Source organism: Eschscholzia californica, unplaced genomic scaffold, assembly GCF_041429995.1.
Source record: "Eschscholzia californica isolate CP2 unplaced genomic scaffold, dmEscCali1.0.p SCAF_6, whole genome shotgun sequence".
NCBI lineage: Eukaryota > Viridiplantae > Streptophyta > Magnoliopsida > Ranunculales > Papaveraceae > Eschscholzia > Eschscholzia californica.
In genome coordinates, this window is record NW_028238483.1 from 17,268,657 (window position 1) to 17,282,232 (window position 13,576).

The 13,576-nt window shown below is 38.1% G+C and overlaps 2 protein-coding genes across 4 annotated transcripts; one reads left to right on the plus strand and one right to left on the minus strand.

Moving 5' to 3' along the window:
• Positions 1–1,020: 1,020 nt before the first annotated feature.
• On the plus strand, positions 1,021–5,402 carry LOC147532071 (uncharacterized). Of its 2 annotated transcripts, none has more exons than XM_086650275.1 (2): positions 1,021–1,136; positions 1,297–5,402. In XM_086650275.1, the coding sequence occupies exon 2, from the start codon at positions 1,310–1,312 to the stop codon at positions 5,138–5,140; it is 3,831 nt and encodes a 1,276-aa protein (XP_086506401.1). In that variant the 5' UTR covers positions 1,021–1,136; positions 1,297–1,309; the 3' UTR covers positions 5,141–5,402. The 2 variants fall into 2 exon arrangements, with proteins under 2 accessions (XP_086506401.1, XP_086506400.1); XM_086650274.1 differs by having other exon boundaries at positions 1,021–1,132; positions 1,281–5,402.
• Positions 5,403–9,026: 3,624 nt separating this feature from the next.
• LOC147532072 (large ribosomal subunit protein eL28y-like) lies at positions 9,027–11,018 on the minus strand. 2 transcript variants are annotated; one of them, XM_086650276.1, is made up of 4 exons: positions 10,784–11,018; positions 10,440–10,592; positions 10,169–10,329; positions 9,027–9,348 (listed from the first exon to the last, which is right to left on the minus strand). In XM_086650276.1, exons 2-4 carry the CDS (start codon positions 10,585–10,587, stop codon positions 9,208–9,210), a joined length of 450 nt encoding a protein of 149 aa, XP_086506402.1. In that variant the 5' UTR covers positions 10,588–10,592; positions 10,784–11,018; the 3' UTR covers positions 9,027–9,207. The 2 variants fall into 2 exon arrangements, with proteins under 2 accessions (XP_086506402.1, XP_086506403.1); XM_086650277.1 differs by having other exon boundaries at positions 10,440–10,587; positions 10,784–10,891.
• Between the last annotated feature and the right edge of the window lie 2,558 nt (positions 11,019–13,576).

Here is a 13,576-nt window from a genome sequence, read left to right on the forward strand (position 1 = left end):
CCTTATAACCTAGATCTCAGAGCTTTAATCTGGCCCGCGTCGAAGTTGTTAGGTTATCCCCTTGATTTACTTGCACAACATTTTTCTAAGACAAAGAGATGTTAAAAGTTAGTGAAAATTTAAGGTAAAGACCAGTGGGTCAATCTGTAGGGCTTTTGTCAGGTGCCCATTTCGCTGAGACTTGTTAGTACACCTGTACATAAGATAAAATAACGTTCGTGGCTGCAGTGCAGAGCAGAGCTGGGCTTGTTTGAACACTTGTTCACAACATGATTGAGCTGGGGACCTATTCTCACGGGGCTTTTGATGTCTGATGTAGCAAGGCTTTATGTATGGACAGCTATAAATACTTTTTAGCATGTTGAATTGGAGATGTCTTTTAAATTGGGGATCTAAATGGTGACATATATGAAAGCCAATCTCAATTTAAACTTGACAAGTAAAACAAATGTAATTTTTTTTAGTTTTGATCGGAGATGCTCCAATATACATTAAATATAGATAATATAGAGTCTTAAATTACCATCATGCTTAGTAGGTTAAAAGAGGAACAAGTATTCCAGGGTGGGTGATTTGGGGAAATAAGAAAAGTATCTGGGGTGCAAATTTTTAAGGGTGAAAAATAAAAATAAAAACTAGCCAAACACAACCTCTCATGTTACCGGCAGAGAGTCGACGGCTGGCTCTTGGCCGGTGACGGCAGGCGACAACTCTCTCTCGTCTTTCTTTCCTCTCTCCTTCCTTTTTCCCTCTCTCCATCCTTTTCCCTGTTTCTCTCTCGTTGTCTCTCTAAGTTCTGGCGAAAGGGAGAGCCCCTTCATCGGAACTCTTTCGTTTGATTTTTCAGATGACTTCTCGTTTCAAAAATCAGACGAGTTTTCGTTGAAGAAACAAAATGTTCCAAATCTTTTTTTTGTTTCCACACAAATTTTGTACCCCCAATAATTTCTTTATTTCCCCAAAGACACCTGTACTGTTTCCCTCCCATACCGATTGTTCCCTAACCTCATTTTTTTTAGTTGCAAGGTTCCCGAACCTCTTGAGAACCAGTTTTAGTGAGAGAAATAAGTGTTTATCGAGCCGCGCAAGGGTTGGATTTGAAGAAAATTTTGATCTGAGAACTCAACAACAGGTTGGTCGTTCCTGATTCTCTCTTTCCCTCACTCTCTCAATTTTCAATTTTCATTCCTGTTTATTATTAGTTAGGGTTTCCCTTTCAGTACCTGATTTTGTTTTTAAGATTTGTTAGGATTTTAAGTTTGTCTCGTTTAATTTTACAGTTTTATTTGGAGTTAGGGCTTCTTCAATCATGTCGACATTAGACCCTGAGATTGCTAAAACTCAAGAAGAGAGAAAGAAGATGGAGCAACAAGTTGCTTCTCTAACGTCTGTTACGTTTGATGTTGATCTTTATGGTGGTGATAATCGATTTGAGGGTTATGAACGTTCAATCCCTGTTACTGAAGATGAAGAAACCCAAGATCCTGGTGAATCTGAGGTAGCTAGAAAACTTGCTTCTTATACTGCTCCTAAATCCGTCATGAAAGATATGCCTAGAGGTGGTGAAGAAGATAATGATATAGGGTTTCCAAAATCTCAGAAGATTATTGATAGGGAAGATGATTATAGGAGGAGGAGATTGAATCGAATGATTTCTCCTGATAGAAATGATGCTTTTGCTATGGGGGATAAGACTCCTAATGCTTCTGTTAGGACTTATGCTGATGTGATGAAGGAGAATGCATTGATTAAAGAGAAAGAAGATACTTTGAGAGAGATTGCGAAGAAGAAGAAAGAAGAGGAAGAGAAGGGTAAAGTTGTTGAGAGAGAAAGAGTTGATGGTCCTGCTCCAGTGCAGAAGAGAAGGAATAGATGGGATCAGAATCAGGAAGCAGATGGTACTAGTAAGAAAGCGAAGAGTTCTTCTGCTACTAGTGGGTCTGATTGGGATATGCCGGATTCAACTCCTGGAATTGGAAGATGGGATGCAACACCTACACCTGGAAGGGTTGCTGATGCAACACCTTCTCTCTCTAGAAGGAATAGATGGGATGAAACACCAACACCAGGTCGAGTTGCAGATGCTGATGCTACTCCAGCTGGTGGTGGTGTAACACCAGGTGCCACTCCGGCAGGTATGACTTGGGATGCAACACCCAAGCTTGCCGGACATGCTACACCGACTCCGAAGCGACAGAGATCAAGATGGGATGAAACTCCTGCTAGTATGGGCAGTGCCACTCCACTACCTGGTGCTACACCTGCTGTAGCATATACTCCCGGGGTAACACCAATTGGTGGGATTGAACTTGCTACTCCAACACCTGGTGCCATTAATCTTCGTGGTGCAATGACACCTGAACAGTATAATCTGTTAAGATGGGAGAAAGATATCGAAGAAAGAAACAGGCCATTAACCGATGAAGAGCTTGATGCAATCTTTCCACAAGAGGGGTACAAAATATTGGATCCACCAGCCTCCTATGTTCCAATTAGAACTCCTGCGAGAAAGCTTCTTGCTACTCCAACTCCATTGGGTACTCCACTTTATGCGATCCCTGAAGAGAATCGTGGGCAGCAGTTTGATGTTCCGAAAGAAGCACCTGGAGGGTTGCCTTTCATGAAGCCGGAGGACTACCAGTATTTTGGGGCATTATTGAATGAGGACGATGAAGAAGAACTTTCACCCGAAGAACAAAAAGAGAGGAAGATTATGAAACTGTTGCTTAAAGTTAAGAATGGGACACCTCCGCAGAGGAAAACAGCATTGAGACAACTAACAGATAAAGCTCGAGAGTTTGGTGCAGGTCCACTCTTCAATAGGATATTGCCGTTGCTCATGCAACCCACTCTGGAAGATCAAGAGAGACATCTTCTAGTTAAGGTTATCGATAGGGTTCTTTATAAATTGGATGAGCTTGTTCGTCCTTTTGTTCACAAGATCCTGGTGGTTATTGAGCCTCTTTTGATTGATGAAGATTATTATGCTCGTGTAGAAGGAAGAGAGATTATTTCCAATCTAAGTAAAGCTGCTGGATTGGCTACTATGATTGCCGCGATGAGACCGGATATTGATAACATTGACGAGTACGTTAGGAACACAACTGCAAGGGCTTTCAGTGTTGTTGCTTCTGCACTGGGAATCCCTGCTCTCTTGCCGTTCTTGAAAGCTGTATGTCAGAGTAAGAAATCTTGGCAAGCTCGGCACACTGGTATCAAAATTGTACAGCAGATAGCAATCTTAATTGGTTGTGCTGTTCTTCCCCATCTAAGGTCTCTTGTGGAAATCATAGAGCATGGTTTGAATGATGAGAATCAGAAGGTGAGAACTATTACTGCACTTTCATTGGCTGCTCTAGCCGAGGCCTCTGCTCCATATGGTATTGAAAGTTTCGATTCTGTCTTGAAGCCTTTGTGGAAGGGGATAAGGTCACACAGGGGCAAGGTATTGGCTGCTTTTCTGAAGGCAATTGGTTTTATTATTCCTCTGATGGATGCACTATATGCTAGTTACTATACAAAGGAAGTTATGTTCATATTGATCCGTGAGTTCCAGTCTCCAGATGAAGAAATGAAAAAAATTGTGTTGAAAGTGGTGAAACAATGTGTTAGTACAGAGGGAGTAGAAGCTGATTATATCCGAAATGATATTCTTCCGGAGTTCTTTAAGAATTTCTGGGTTAGAAGGATGGCATTGGACCGTAGAAACTACAAACAGCTAGTGGAAACCACTGTAGAAATTGCAAACAAAGTTGGCGTTGCTGATATAGTGGGAAGAACCGTTGAGGATCTTAAAGATGAGAGTGAACCTTACAGGAGAATGGTGATGGAAACTATAGAGAAGGTAGTTGCTAACTTGGGCGCATCTGATATTGATGCACGTCTGGAAGAGCTTCTGATTGATGGTATATTGTATGCTTTCCAAGAGCAAACTAGTGATGATGCTAATGTGATGTTGAATGGATTTGGGGCTGTGGTGAATGCTTTAGGGCAGAGGGTGAAACCTTACCTTCCACAGATTTGTGGTACAATCAAATGGCGTTTGAACAACAAGAGTGCAAAGGTTAGGCAGCAAGCAGCAGATCTTATATCCAGGATTGCTGTCGTGATGAAGCAGTGCGAAGAAGAACAGCTAATGGGTCATCTTGGTGTTGTTTTGTATGAATACTTGGGAGAAGAGTACCCAGAAGTTTTGGGATCCATTCTAGGAGCTCTGAAGGCAATAGTAAATGTAATTGGAATGACAAAAATGACTCCCCCGATTAAAGATCTGCTACCTCGTCTGACTCCTATTTTGAAGAATCGGCACGAAAAGGTTCAGGAGAACTGTATTGATCTCGTTGGTAGGATTGCTGACCGTGGAGCTGAATTTGTTGCTGCCCGTGAGTGGATGAGGATATGCTTTGAGCTTTTGGAAATGCTTAAAGCCCACAAGAAGGGAATCAGAAGAGCAACTGTCAACACATTTGGGTACATTGCTAAGGCCATTGGACCTCAAGATGTGTTAGCAACATTATTAAATAATCTCAAAGTGCAGGAACGTCAAAATCGTGTCTGCACAACTGTGGCTATTGCAATTGTAGCAGAAACTTGTTCTCCATTTACAGTCCTACCAGCTCTGATGAACGAGTATCGTGTCCCAGAACTTAACGTTCAAAATGGGGTTTTGAAATCTCTTTCGTTTCTATTCGAGTACATCGGTGAAATGGGTAAGGATTATATCTATGCAGTTACTCCTTTGCTTGAAGATGCTTTAATGGACAGAGACTTAGTTCATCGACAAACAGCAGCTTCTGCTGTAAAGCACATGGCTTTGGGTGTAGCTGGGTTAGGTTGTGAAGATGCACTAGTCCATTTACTCAACTATGTCTGGCCAAATATCTTTGAGACATCTCCCCATGTTATAAACGCAGTAATGGAAGCCATTGAAGGAATGCGAGTAGCTTTAGGTGCTGCAGCTATCTTGAATTATTGTTTACAGGGACTCTTTCACCCGGCGAGGAAGGTCAGAGAAGTTTACTGGAAAATCTATAATTCACTGTATATTGGAGCTCAGGATGCACTTGTCGCTGCTTATCCAGTTTTGGAGGACGAAGAGAACAACATATTTAGCAGGCCGGAACTAGTGATGTTTATTTGACGATCTTCTCTTTTTCTTGTCTCATAACCAAAGATTGATGGTAATGTCTAGGTATTTGGATGTCTTCTGTTTTTGTTTACTTTTTTCTTGCTTTAGAAGATTAGAATGAGATAACTTAATTGGAACAAGTTCTTCAAGTCTTAATGTAACAATGGATCTAGAAAAACGTCACACCTTTCGTGAACTATTGCTAGATTTATCTAGCTTAAAATATATGTAAACTAGAATTGTTATGAACCTATGATTACCCTTGTTGGTTTTAGGTCTTTTGTTGATAATGAGTGATGCTACTGCCTTATGGGTTGCATGCACAAATGGTACTGTATTATCCAGTGGATTTGTTACTTAAATATTATTTCTCTATCTAAGTTGATTGTTTGGGGTTTCTTTTATATGATTGTTTAAGCTATGACAGTCCATCCTTGATACCTGAGATTTTGGTAGTATAAGACTTTTTAGGAGTTAGAACTCGATTGTGACATTGAATGCATGTTTTGAGAATTAAACCGAGTGGCGGATCATATGATGGACATCATTCTGAGGCTATCTTGTGCAGTGGTGGGGTTAGCCAATCTGGACAGAGATCCTGGCATACCTGGAGCGACGAATTTTACAATTTTCTATATTGGTCGGGTTGCTGATGCTGGTGAACTTTCTTTATTCAGGCAAAACTCACTTGGATAGTGCACGTTACGGCTACCATTTTAAAGATTAAATGTTATAGGCTTCTCTCGCTTTGAAAATTGAAAATCCCTCTCATGTTTCTATTCGTTACTGTACGTAATCCGTCCTTCGTCTGCTTCGTTTGTCAAGCAGTCCAAAGTCACCAGAAATAATTTATGTAGAACTTGCAGGACGAGTTCTGCTATTAATAAATGTAAATGACAGTGGACTGCACACTCAGGTATACAAATAGGGAAACCCTACATTTCTATGCGTTTGTTGCAATACAGTAGTCTTGGTTAAGTTTATATTGTGGTGAAAAATTTTCCCTTCCCTACAACTAGGAGGGAGCCGTTTGCAAATTGTTTTTTGGCCCATATAGTTTTGAGCCACTTCTTTTTGGACATTATCAGTTCCTTTTACTACACCTTCCTCTTTTCACACTCCACATTATCTCGTGGTAAAGGAATCAATTTTCTCCCTTCCTCGGAGGATCGCTAACCATATATGTCATCCTCACAATCTGAAAAAATCACAATTTATCTTTAAAATTTTGTACCTCGAAAAATTTGATAAATCATTATCTGAATATTCTAATTTTTCCAAATTCATCATGGAATTTCCATTTGTTGTGGTGGTGTTGAGATGTTTCTCTCCTCAAGGAAGCTTTGCTAAATTGAGATCCACTCAAAGAAGTTCTACTAACCTCGAGGTTCAGGATTTTATTCATTGACGTTAGCGAGAGGAGCTATGCATTTGGAACATTCTGCTATCGCTCCTGCTTCCTGTCGAAAATGGTTGAGGGGTGGAAAACCAATCTCTAGGTTTAGTCCTCTTTCCTCGTGCTTTTCTCTCACAGCGTGACGACAGTAGGGTATTTCTCTGGATGTCTTTTTTTTCCAACGAAATTTGGTTCTTCCTTTAGTGCGGCTCTTCTTCCTTCTTGGGTTTACCTCTCTACTTAGTCGTTCTCTTCTTGCTTTCGACGTTTGGTAGAAGTTGTGGACGACTTTTCCTTTTTCCGCCTTTTTTGGTTTTAGCGGACCAAGATAGATGTTTATGCTTTTGCTGCTGCAATTTCATCCTTAATTTTCGGACTTGGGAATTGATTTTTTTTCAGTTGTAATGTCTGTAATAGGAATTTCAGAAGATAAATAAATTTTATTTTTTCCTTTTACCACCATTTGTGTTGTATGATGATTGTGGTCAGGGACGTTTCTAAGGTGCGGTCAAGAGGGGCCACTCCTGACCTCAACATAGGTAAGCTTTTATAGGGAAGCCACTAATCTCTATAGAGGCCAAGGTTGTTAAAATATATTTAGGGAACAAGGGTGTGTGGGTTGGTTAAGTTCATATTAATAGGTCACTCGTCTCTAGGGATTGATTAAGAGTCAACACTACATTTATAAGTCATTGCTATGTACGAGTGCCGGTCGAATTTTTTATTTTAGTTGTGGAGTAACAACTGCTTTTGAAAAATTCATTAAATATGGATAATTTAATTAACTACTTGAAATTGTGAAAATTCTTATAAGCTTGTTAAATTAATAAATTATAATGATTTACATTTAGAGTAATTGGTGCAATGGGGCGATCGTCCTTGTAAAATATCAACTTCACATTTGTCGCTTTATTGTAGTGATGAATTAATGCAAACAATTTGTAGCAATAAGTTATGCATTCTAAGTAAGAAAACTAGAAAAAAAACAGATGTTCTCTAGAATTTTATATACACTCGGCCCCCCTCGGTTATGATTCCTGGTTTCGTCCCTGATTGTGGTCTTAAAACGTCACTGCTCTGCTCCTTGTAAATGGTTCTCTTTAAATGTTATTATTATTATTATTTTTGAGGGATGCTTATCAGTCCTGCCACATATTCCATTTGGAACCTGAGGTTCATAGACCGTTTTTACGAATCTGGTGTCTCCATCGTATCAGGATCACGTGTTTTCGCTACGTGATATGCCTTTAACACGTCTTGTATCTCTACATGCAAATCTTTTTCTATCCTTGTCGCATATTTGCCTTTAAGTACCCTTTCTTCAATGGTAAATTTCATTCTTGTTTTTTCTACTCTTCATCTACTGATATCGTCTCTTCAAGATCTTCAACTGTTTTCCCTTTCCGATACTATGAAGTCTTCCCCGGGCTCAAGACCCGCTAAAAATGTCTATCCAACAGTTGTATAAAGGCTAGAGTAGTGAAATGTCTAAGAGTGCTAATTTTTAGTGAAATTGCCTTTAATGTCTCAACAACATAAAGTGTAGGGAGAAAAACAAATACAAAATAGATAAAAAAAAAACGTACAAATCAACTTTTTATGTTCCAGAAACTTTATATATAGTTAGACAATTACACCATGTATTCTGAATGCACAAACTATCTGAATAATGCATAATAATTCTGAAAAGTGTATGATATATGCAGATAGTGGCGGATCCATGTAGGGTTTAGGGGGGGTCTATAGACCCCCCTCAACTTGTGCGATATAATATACGATATTTAAAAAAAATAATAATAAAAAATCGTAATAGTTTAAGTACATTTACGTTGCTCCTTATAATGTATATTGTTGTTGGCCTAACGGATGTAGGCTAGCGTTACAACCTTAGTGTTTGCGGGTTCGAACCCAACTGTTATTATAAAGGTCACGGTTTCAATTCCGTGAATTAGTTTTTGTGGTGAATTAGTTTGGGTGTAGGGTTTCTAAAATTGGCCGAATTTTCCCAGTCGATTTTAGGATTGTTTAGAAAGAGAAGTTAATTTGGGTGAGAGTTGTTTTGCGTGAAGAGAGAAAGAGTGAATGGTTTCGGTTTTGTAGGAGGGAGAGCGAGGGTGATAAATCTGTATTTACATATAGACGGGTAAAGTTGGTGAAGCGAAATTTTTTTTTTGGATTTGGTGTAAGGATCTTCATTTGGACTAGATGCGGGTGGTCTCTTAGCACTATTGGCTTTTTTTTTTTGGACATCTGGGCCATTTTTTCTAATACAATATATAAAGACCATAATAGGCAAGTAAAACTACTCCCATAATACCCAAGAACACTTCTTAGGATTCACATCAACCCTTCTATTGAAACTTTAGTCGCAGACTCATAATTATGATCTTCAATTGATCACATTCCAATCAGTAACTCCAAAAAATAGCCAAAACAAAGTACTATAAACCTGAGAAAGAGAGTCGATCACCGATCACGAAGACCTTTCTTGGCACAAACACGTAAATTTGAAGGCTATAATATCCATTTCATCACACAGAACTAGAACACGAGTTTAAATAGTCAACACCATAAAAACAATAGACAATTAAAATCCTTACTAAAATCTGTCTCATGATTAAACGATAAAAAGATCAAACTGAGTCTCCGCAAGTAAACAAAATTTCACTAGACCATAACTATCTCATTTCCTGCCAGGGGTCTTGACTCCTTGCCTGTTCCTCTTCTTAGCACCAGACTTTGCAACCTTCAAACTCCTGTGCACGGCACTCAGCCTTGCAAGAGCTGCTTTCTTCAAATCCCTCCTGTAGTAGTTCTCAGCAATCTGAAAAATGTTAATCAAGAAGAAGTGAGTTAAACACATTCCTATTTTTGAAATTTAACAAGCACGGCATCTTCTAGTTTACTTAATCAGGGGAACAAATGGATAAATCGTACTTCAAAATCTTCATCACCAAGTTGATAAATCTTCAAGTGAGTTATAATACAAAGAAAACAATATGACAGGATGAAGTAATAATTAGCATAAATATAAACAGACACAAAAACCTAATCCTTATCATTCTAACCGGTACCCATTTGATTTCAAAGCGGACAAGATAAAAAAACTACAAGTCTACAACAAAACAATGTCGATGACATCTTTAAGTTTCTTTTGCCCTATAGGCCACTAGTGTTCTTCAGAGTCTGGAGCCAGGAGTGCCCGCAACAAGGTATTGTGCAGCCATGGGCAGTAGAACCCAGCCTGATTCCCACCACTAGCCAAGATTTCCAAATTGTGAGGTCCCTCTCGATTGTTAGTGTTTCTCCTTTTTGTATCAAGTGATATGGATATCAGTTAATGATCTTCACTTGTACATTATTCTTAATATTGTCCGTGGAAATCTATTAATTCAACAAGTTTTTATCTTTACTTAGGCAATGAAGTTACAGTTAAAACCCAAGCAAGAGTTGTTTTTCTAACCCCAAAAAACCAAATAAACGCTAATAAAACCATCACAATCATTAATTAGGAATTCAAGGTCCAACATTTTTCAAATCACACCTCAATCTCAACTTCTATTATATCTATAACCCAGATCTCAGATTGCTAGTTAGACAAGAAATTAACACAAAAGTTCATGATTATTGATCGAATGGTGTACCTGGTTGGTAACAGCCTTGGCCATTCGATTGAAATCCTTCTTCATGACAGTCTTGTGAACCAAGTTACCAGGCTGGTTCTGCTTCTTTGTCTTGGTTGTGGCAAGAACTACAGAGTTGTCTTTTCCAGCCTGAATCGAAACTGTCTTCTTGTTTGCCAACCCTAAAATTTCAAAATCAATCACATATTATTACAGCAACAATCAAAATGAAATAAGTATTAAACCTAAAAGTTTAACAGAATACAAAAGAGAAACCCTAAAAAGGATGTACCTGAGTGAGTGAAGGAGTTGATGTTGTAGAGATTGTTACTCTCCTTGCTGAACTGAACCATCTGGTTTCCATTACCGAACTCCTTCAAGAGGAAAGCATTGTTCCTCTTTACGATTTCCCAAATCAAACATCCTGGAACGCTAGCCATCTTACCTGATCAAGATTAAAACAACTTCAGTCTTAACCAAAATACAGAAAAAAAAAAACCCTAGAATCAACACGAAAAACGCTGAAGAAGTCGAGATTAGAAAGATCATGAATCAAATAGAATCGGACTAGACATTGAGAACCGTTAATCTACTAGTACTAGAATCGAAGAAGGAAGGAAGATTTCTTTTTCTCACCTGAAAGATAGAAGTTTGGATCTGAATACTCTGCAACTCTTTCTCTCTGCGGGTTTGGCGACTAGAAGAGAAAGGAAACCCTAAATCACCGTTTTATATTAAACCTTCAAAACCCTAGGTGTTGAAGAAGAATTAATAGAGAGGGACCCATAATTCTCGAAATATTACATTTAAGTCCTTAAGATTATAAGATACATGGTTATGACTTTGTTGAGAATCTAACGGTGGATATCTCGGCCCTTATTCAAAACCAAGCTTTTTCTTAGGACATCTCCCCTTCCAAAACTAAAAAAAGTTTCTAAAATTAAACCATTGATGAAATAAGCCCAAAGCTCAACATGAAAGAGACCTAAAGTCCCGCAAAATTTTTACATTACTAATACTTTTAATAATTCAAGTTCAATAAACTCGGATTCTACCTCTTTTGAGAATCGAACCTGGGACCTCCAGAATTTTGGAATCAGTGTCAATTGAAATTCATTTTTTTTTTCTATATGACATTCTTGGGACCCTCTGTTAAGAAGACACTTTCAATATAACACTCTTAAAAGTTGGAAATCACTGAAGCGTCATTTTCTAGATAAGTATCGAGTGGACAATTGACATCATCAAGAGAAATATCAGATATTGAGTTTCTTCTTGAGTCGTCTTAAAATTAGATGTTGCCACATCATCTTAAGACCTAAACTAAGTTTTGTATTGGAGAGCTTTTTGTAAAAAAATTCAAAAAAAAACTTAGGTGACACGTATAGTTTCTCAATTTGATTCTTGCATTAGAAGTACTATTAGAAATGATGTAATCACTTAAGCATGGTTGGTGCCAAAGGAATGCAATAACCTAAAACTATGGTGATCGGACAACCAAAATTCAAATTCGACTACGGGAGCAACTGAAATCAGCAAGCTTGTTATAAAAAAAATCAGCAGGCTTGATTTGAGGGTCAACTCTCCCTAGATTTATGTATCACATCTTGTGAGAATCCTAATCCCTGATTTTGTTTGCTCTCTGAAAACAATTCAACTATTTGGTGGTTGTATCACTACTGGAGGTCGATGTTTTGAGGAAACAAGAAAAGTTTTCGAGGTGCCAAATTTCATAGGGTGAGAACATGAAAAATTTCTTCCAAACACACCTTCTTCTCCATCTTCATTTTTTTTTGCTCTCTCTTCTCTATCTCTCTTTGATCTCTTTCTCTCTAAATCTCTCTTACATCTCTCGTTTTTCTCTCAAATCTTTCTCTCTGATCTCTCTTTCTCTCTCTCGAATCGCTCTCCCTTTTGATTGAAATCCTAGGGTTTAGCGACTTTTATCATGTTCCGTTGAAAATCTTTAGAAATCTTTCAGGTGATATAAGCTCAAGATGTAGCCCAAAATCACTACTAGTAAATGTTTGCCTAGGGTTTTAAATATATAATTAGCTTCCTTTATGAGTTTTTGTCCATAAAGTGTAATAGATTAGTCCAAATAATACATGTGAAAGAGATGGATGCATGGAGCGAGAGTAGAGTTTATGAGGAAGGGTAGAAGTTCTCTCTCCCGTTAATCTTGCTTGATCATTATCTTTGCTTTTTAAGGCTCCAAGAAGAAAAATACCTATGGCCAGTAATTGACTTGCAAATAAGAATGAGTTAATAAGATAGAGAGGGAGATTAATAAGAGAGAGATGTGTGAGAGAGGGGAAATATGGATGTGATGAAGGAATTCGAAGCAGGAAGTCGGAGGAGATGGAAGAAGAAATTGGAAAAAACTTAAGGGTTGGTTGTGTTTGGAGGAAACATGAAATTACAAAAAAAAAATTATTTCGACCCAAAATTTTGTACCCCGGAAAATTTCTTTATTTCCCAAAAACTTCCACCCTACTGGATTACAATCCAAAATGGTACACTGGAGGAAGGATTGCATCATGGATCACATTCTTAACTGTGAATTTTTCTCTAAGAGTCGGGCTTCACAACTTAGAGGGTGGATGAGTCTGCGATTCTCTTTTCTTTAAAAACTGTAATAAAATAGTCCACTAACAAAATTAACACCTACCATTAGTACGGTTGACCAAATCAAACAATAAAGTATTGTCAAGGGCCGCCCAAGCCCAAAGCAGCCAAAGCGGCCGCTTTGGACCCCAACTTACATGAGGGCCTCATTAATGGAGTTTATGGGATAGTTTGGTTCCAAGAAATAAATCTATAACTTAAATATTAACAAGAATTATGCAATAGCTTAGTGGATAAGAAGGTGGATTATTAGGTAATGGTCAAGGGTTCGGTCCCCCCTAAATGTATTTTTATGTCCAATTTGTACTTATAGTAAAGGCTTCATTTCTTGATTCGGTTTTGGGCCTAAAATATGATTGGGCCGACCCTGGGTATTGGAGTTTAAATAATTTTCTTGCTCAATATATTGGCAGGCTATGAAGTTGGTGTCGGCCGAGAATCTCGGGTCTCGGCTCAGTCTCGTTCTTCTCCCAAGACGAGACTCGGACGAGACACCTAGTTAGGGGTTGATCGAGATTCTCGAGTGTCTCAGCCGAGACAGACCAAAACAACATCTTTTAATTTCTTGGAACTTTCTGTTCGGAAACTTAAAATCCTAATTGTATACTATTATTTATTACCTTCTTAACTACTTATTATATTCCTACTCAATCTAAGATAAGTAACAATAATATTATATAGATATTTTAGATCCTTTGTCGTATACAAACTTTGGAAATTCTAGTAGATTAGGAATACAATATTTTTATTATGATAAAATTTTGGTTATTATGAATGATTGAAGTAATTTTATGTTTAAAG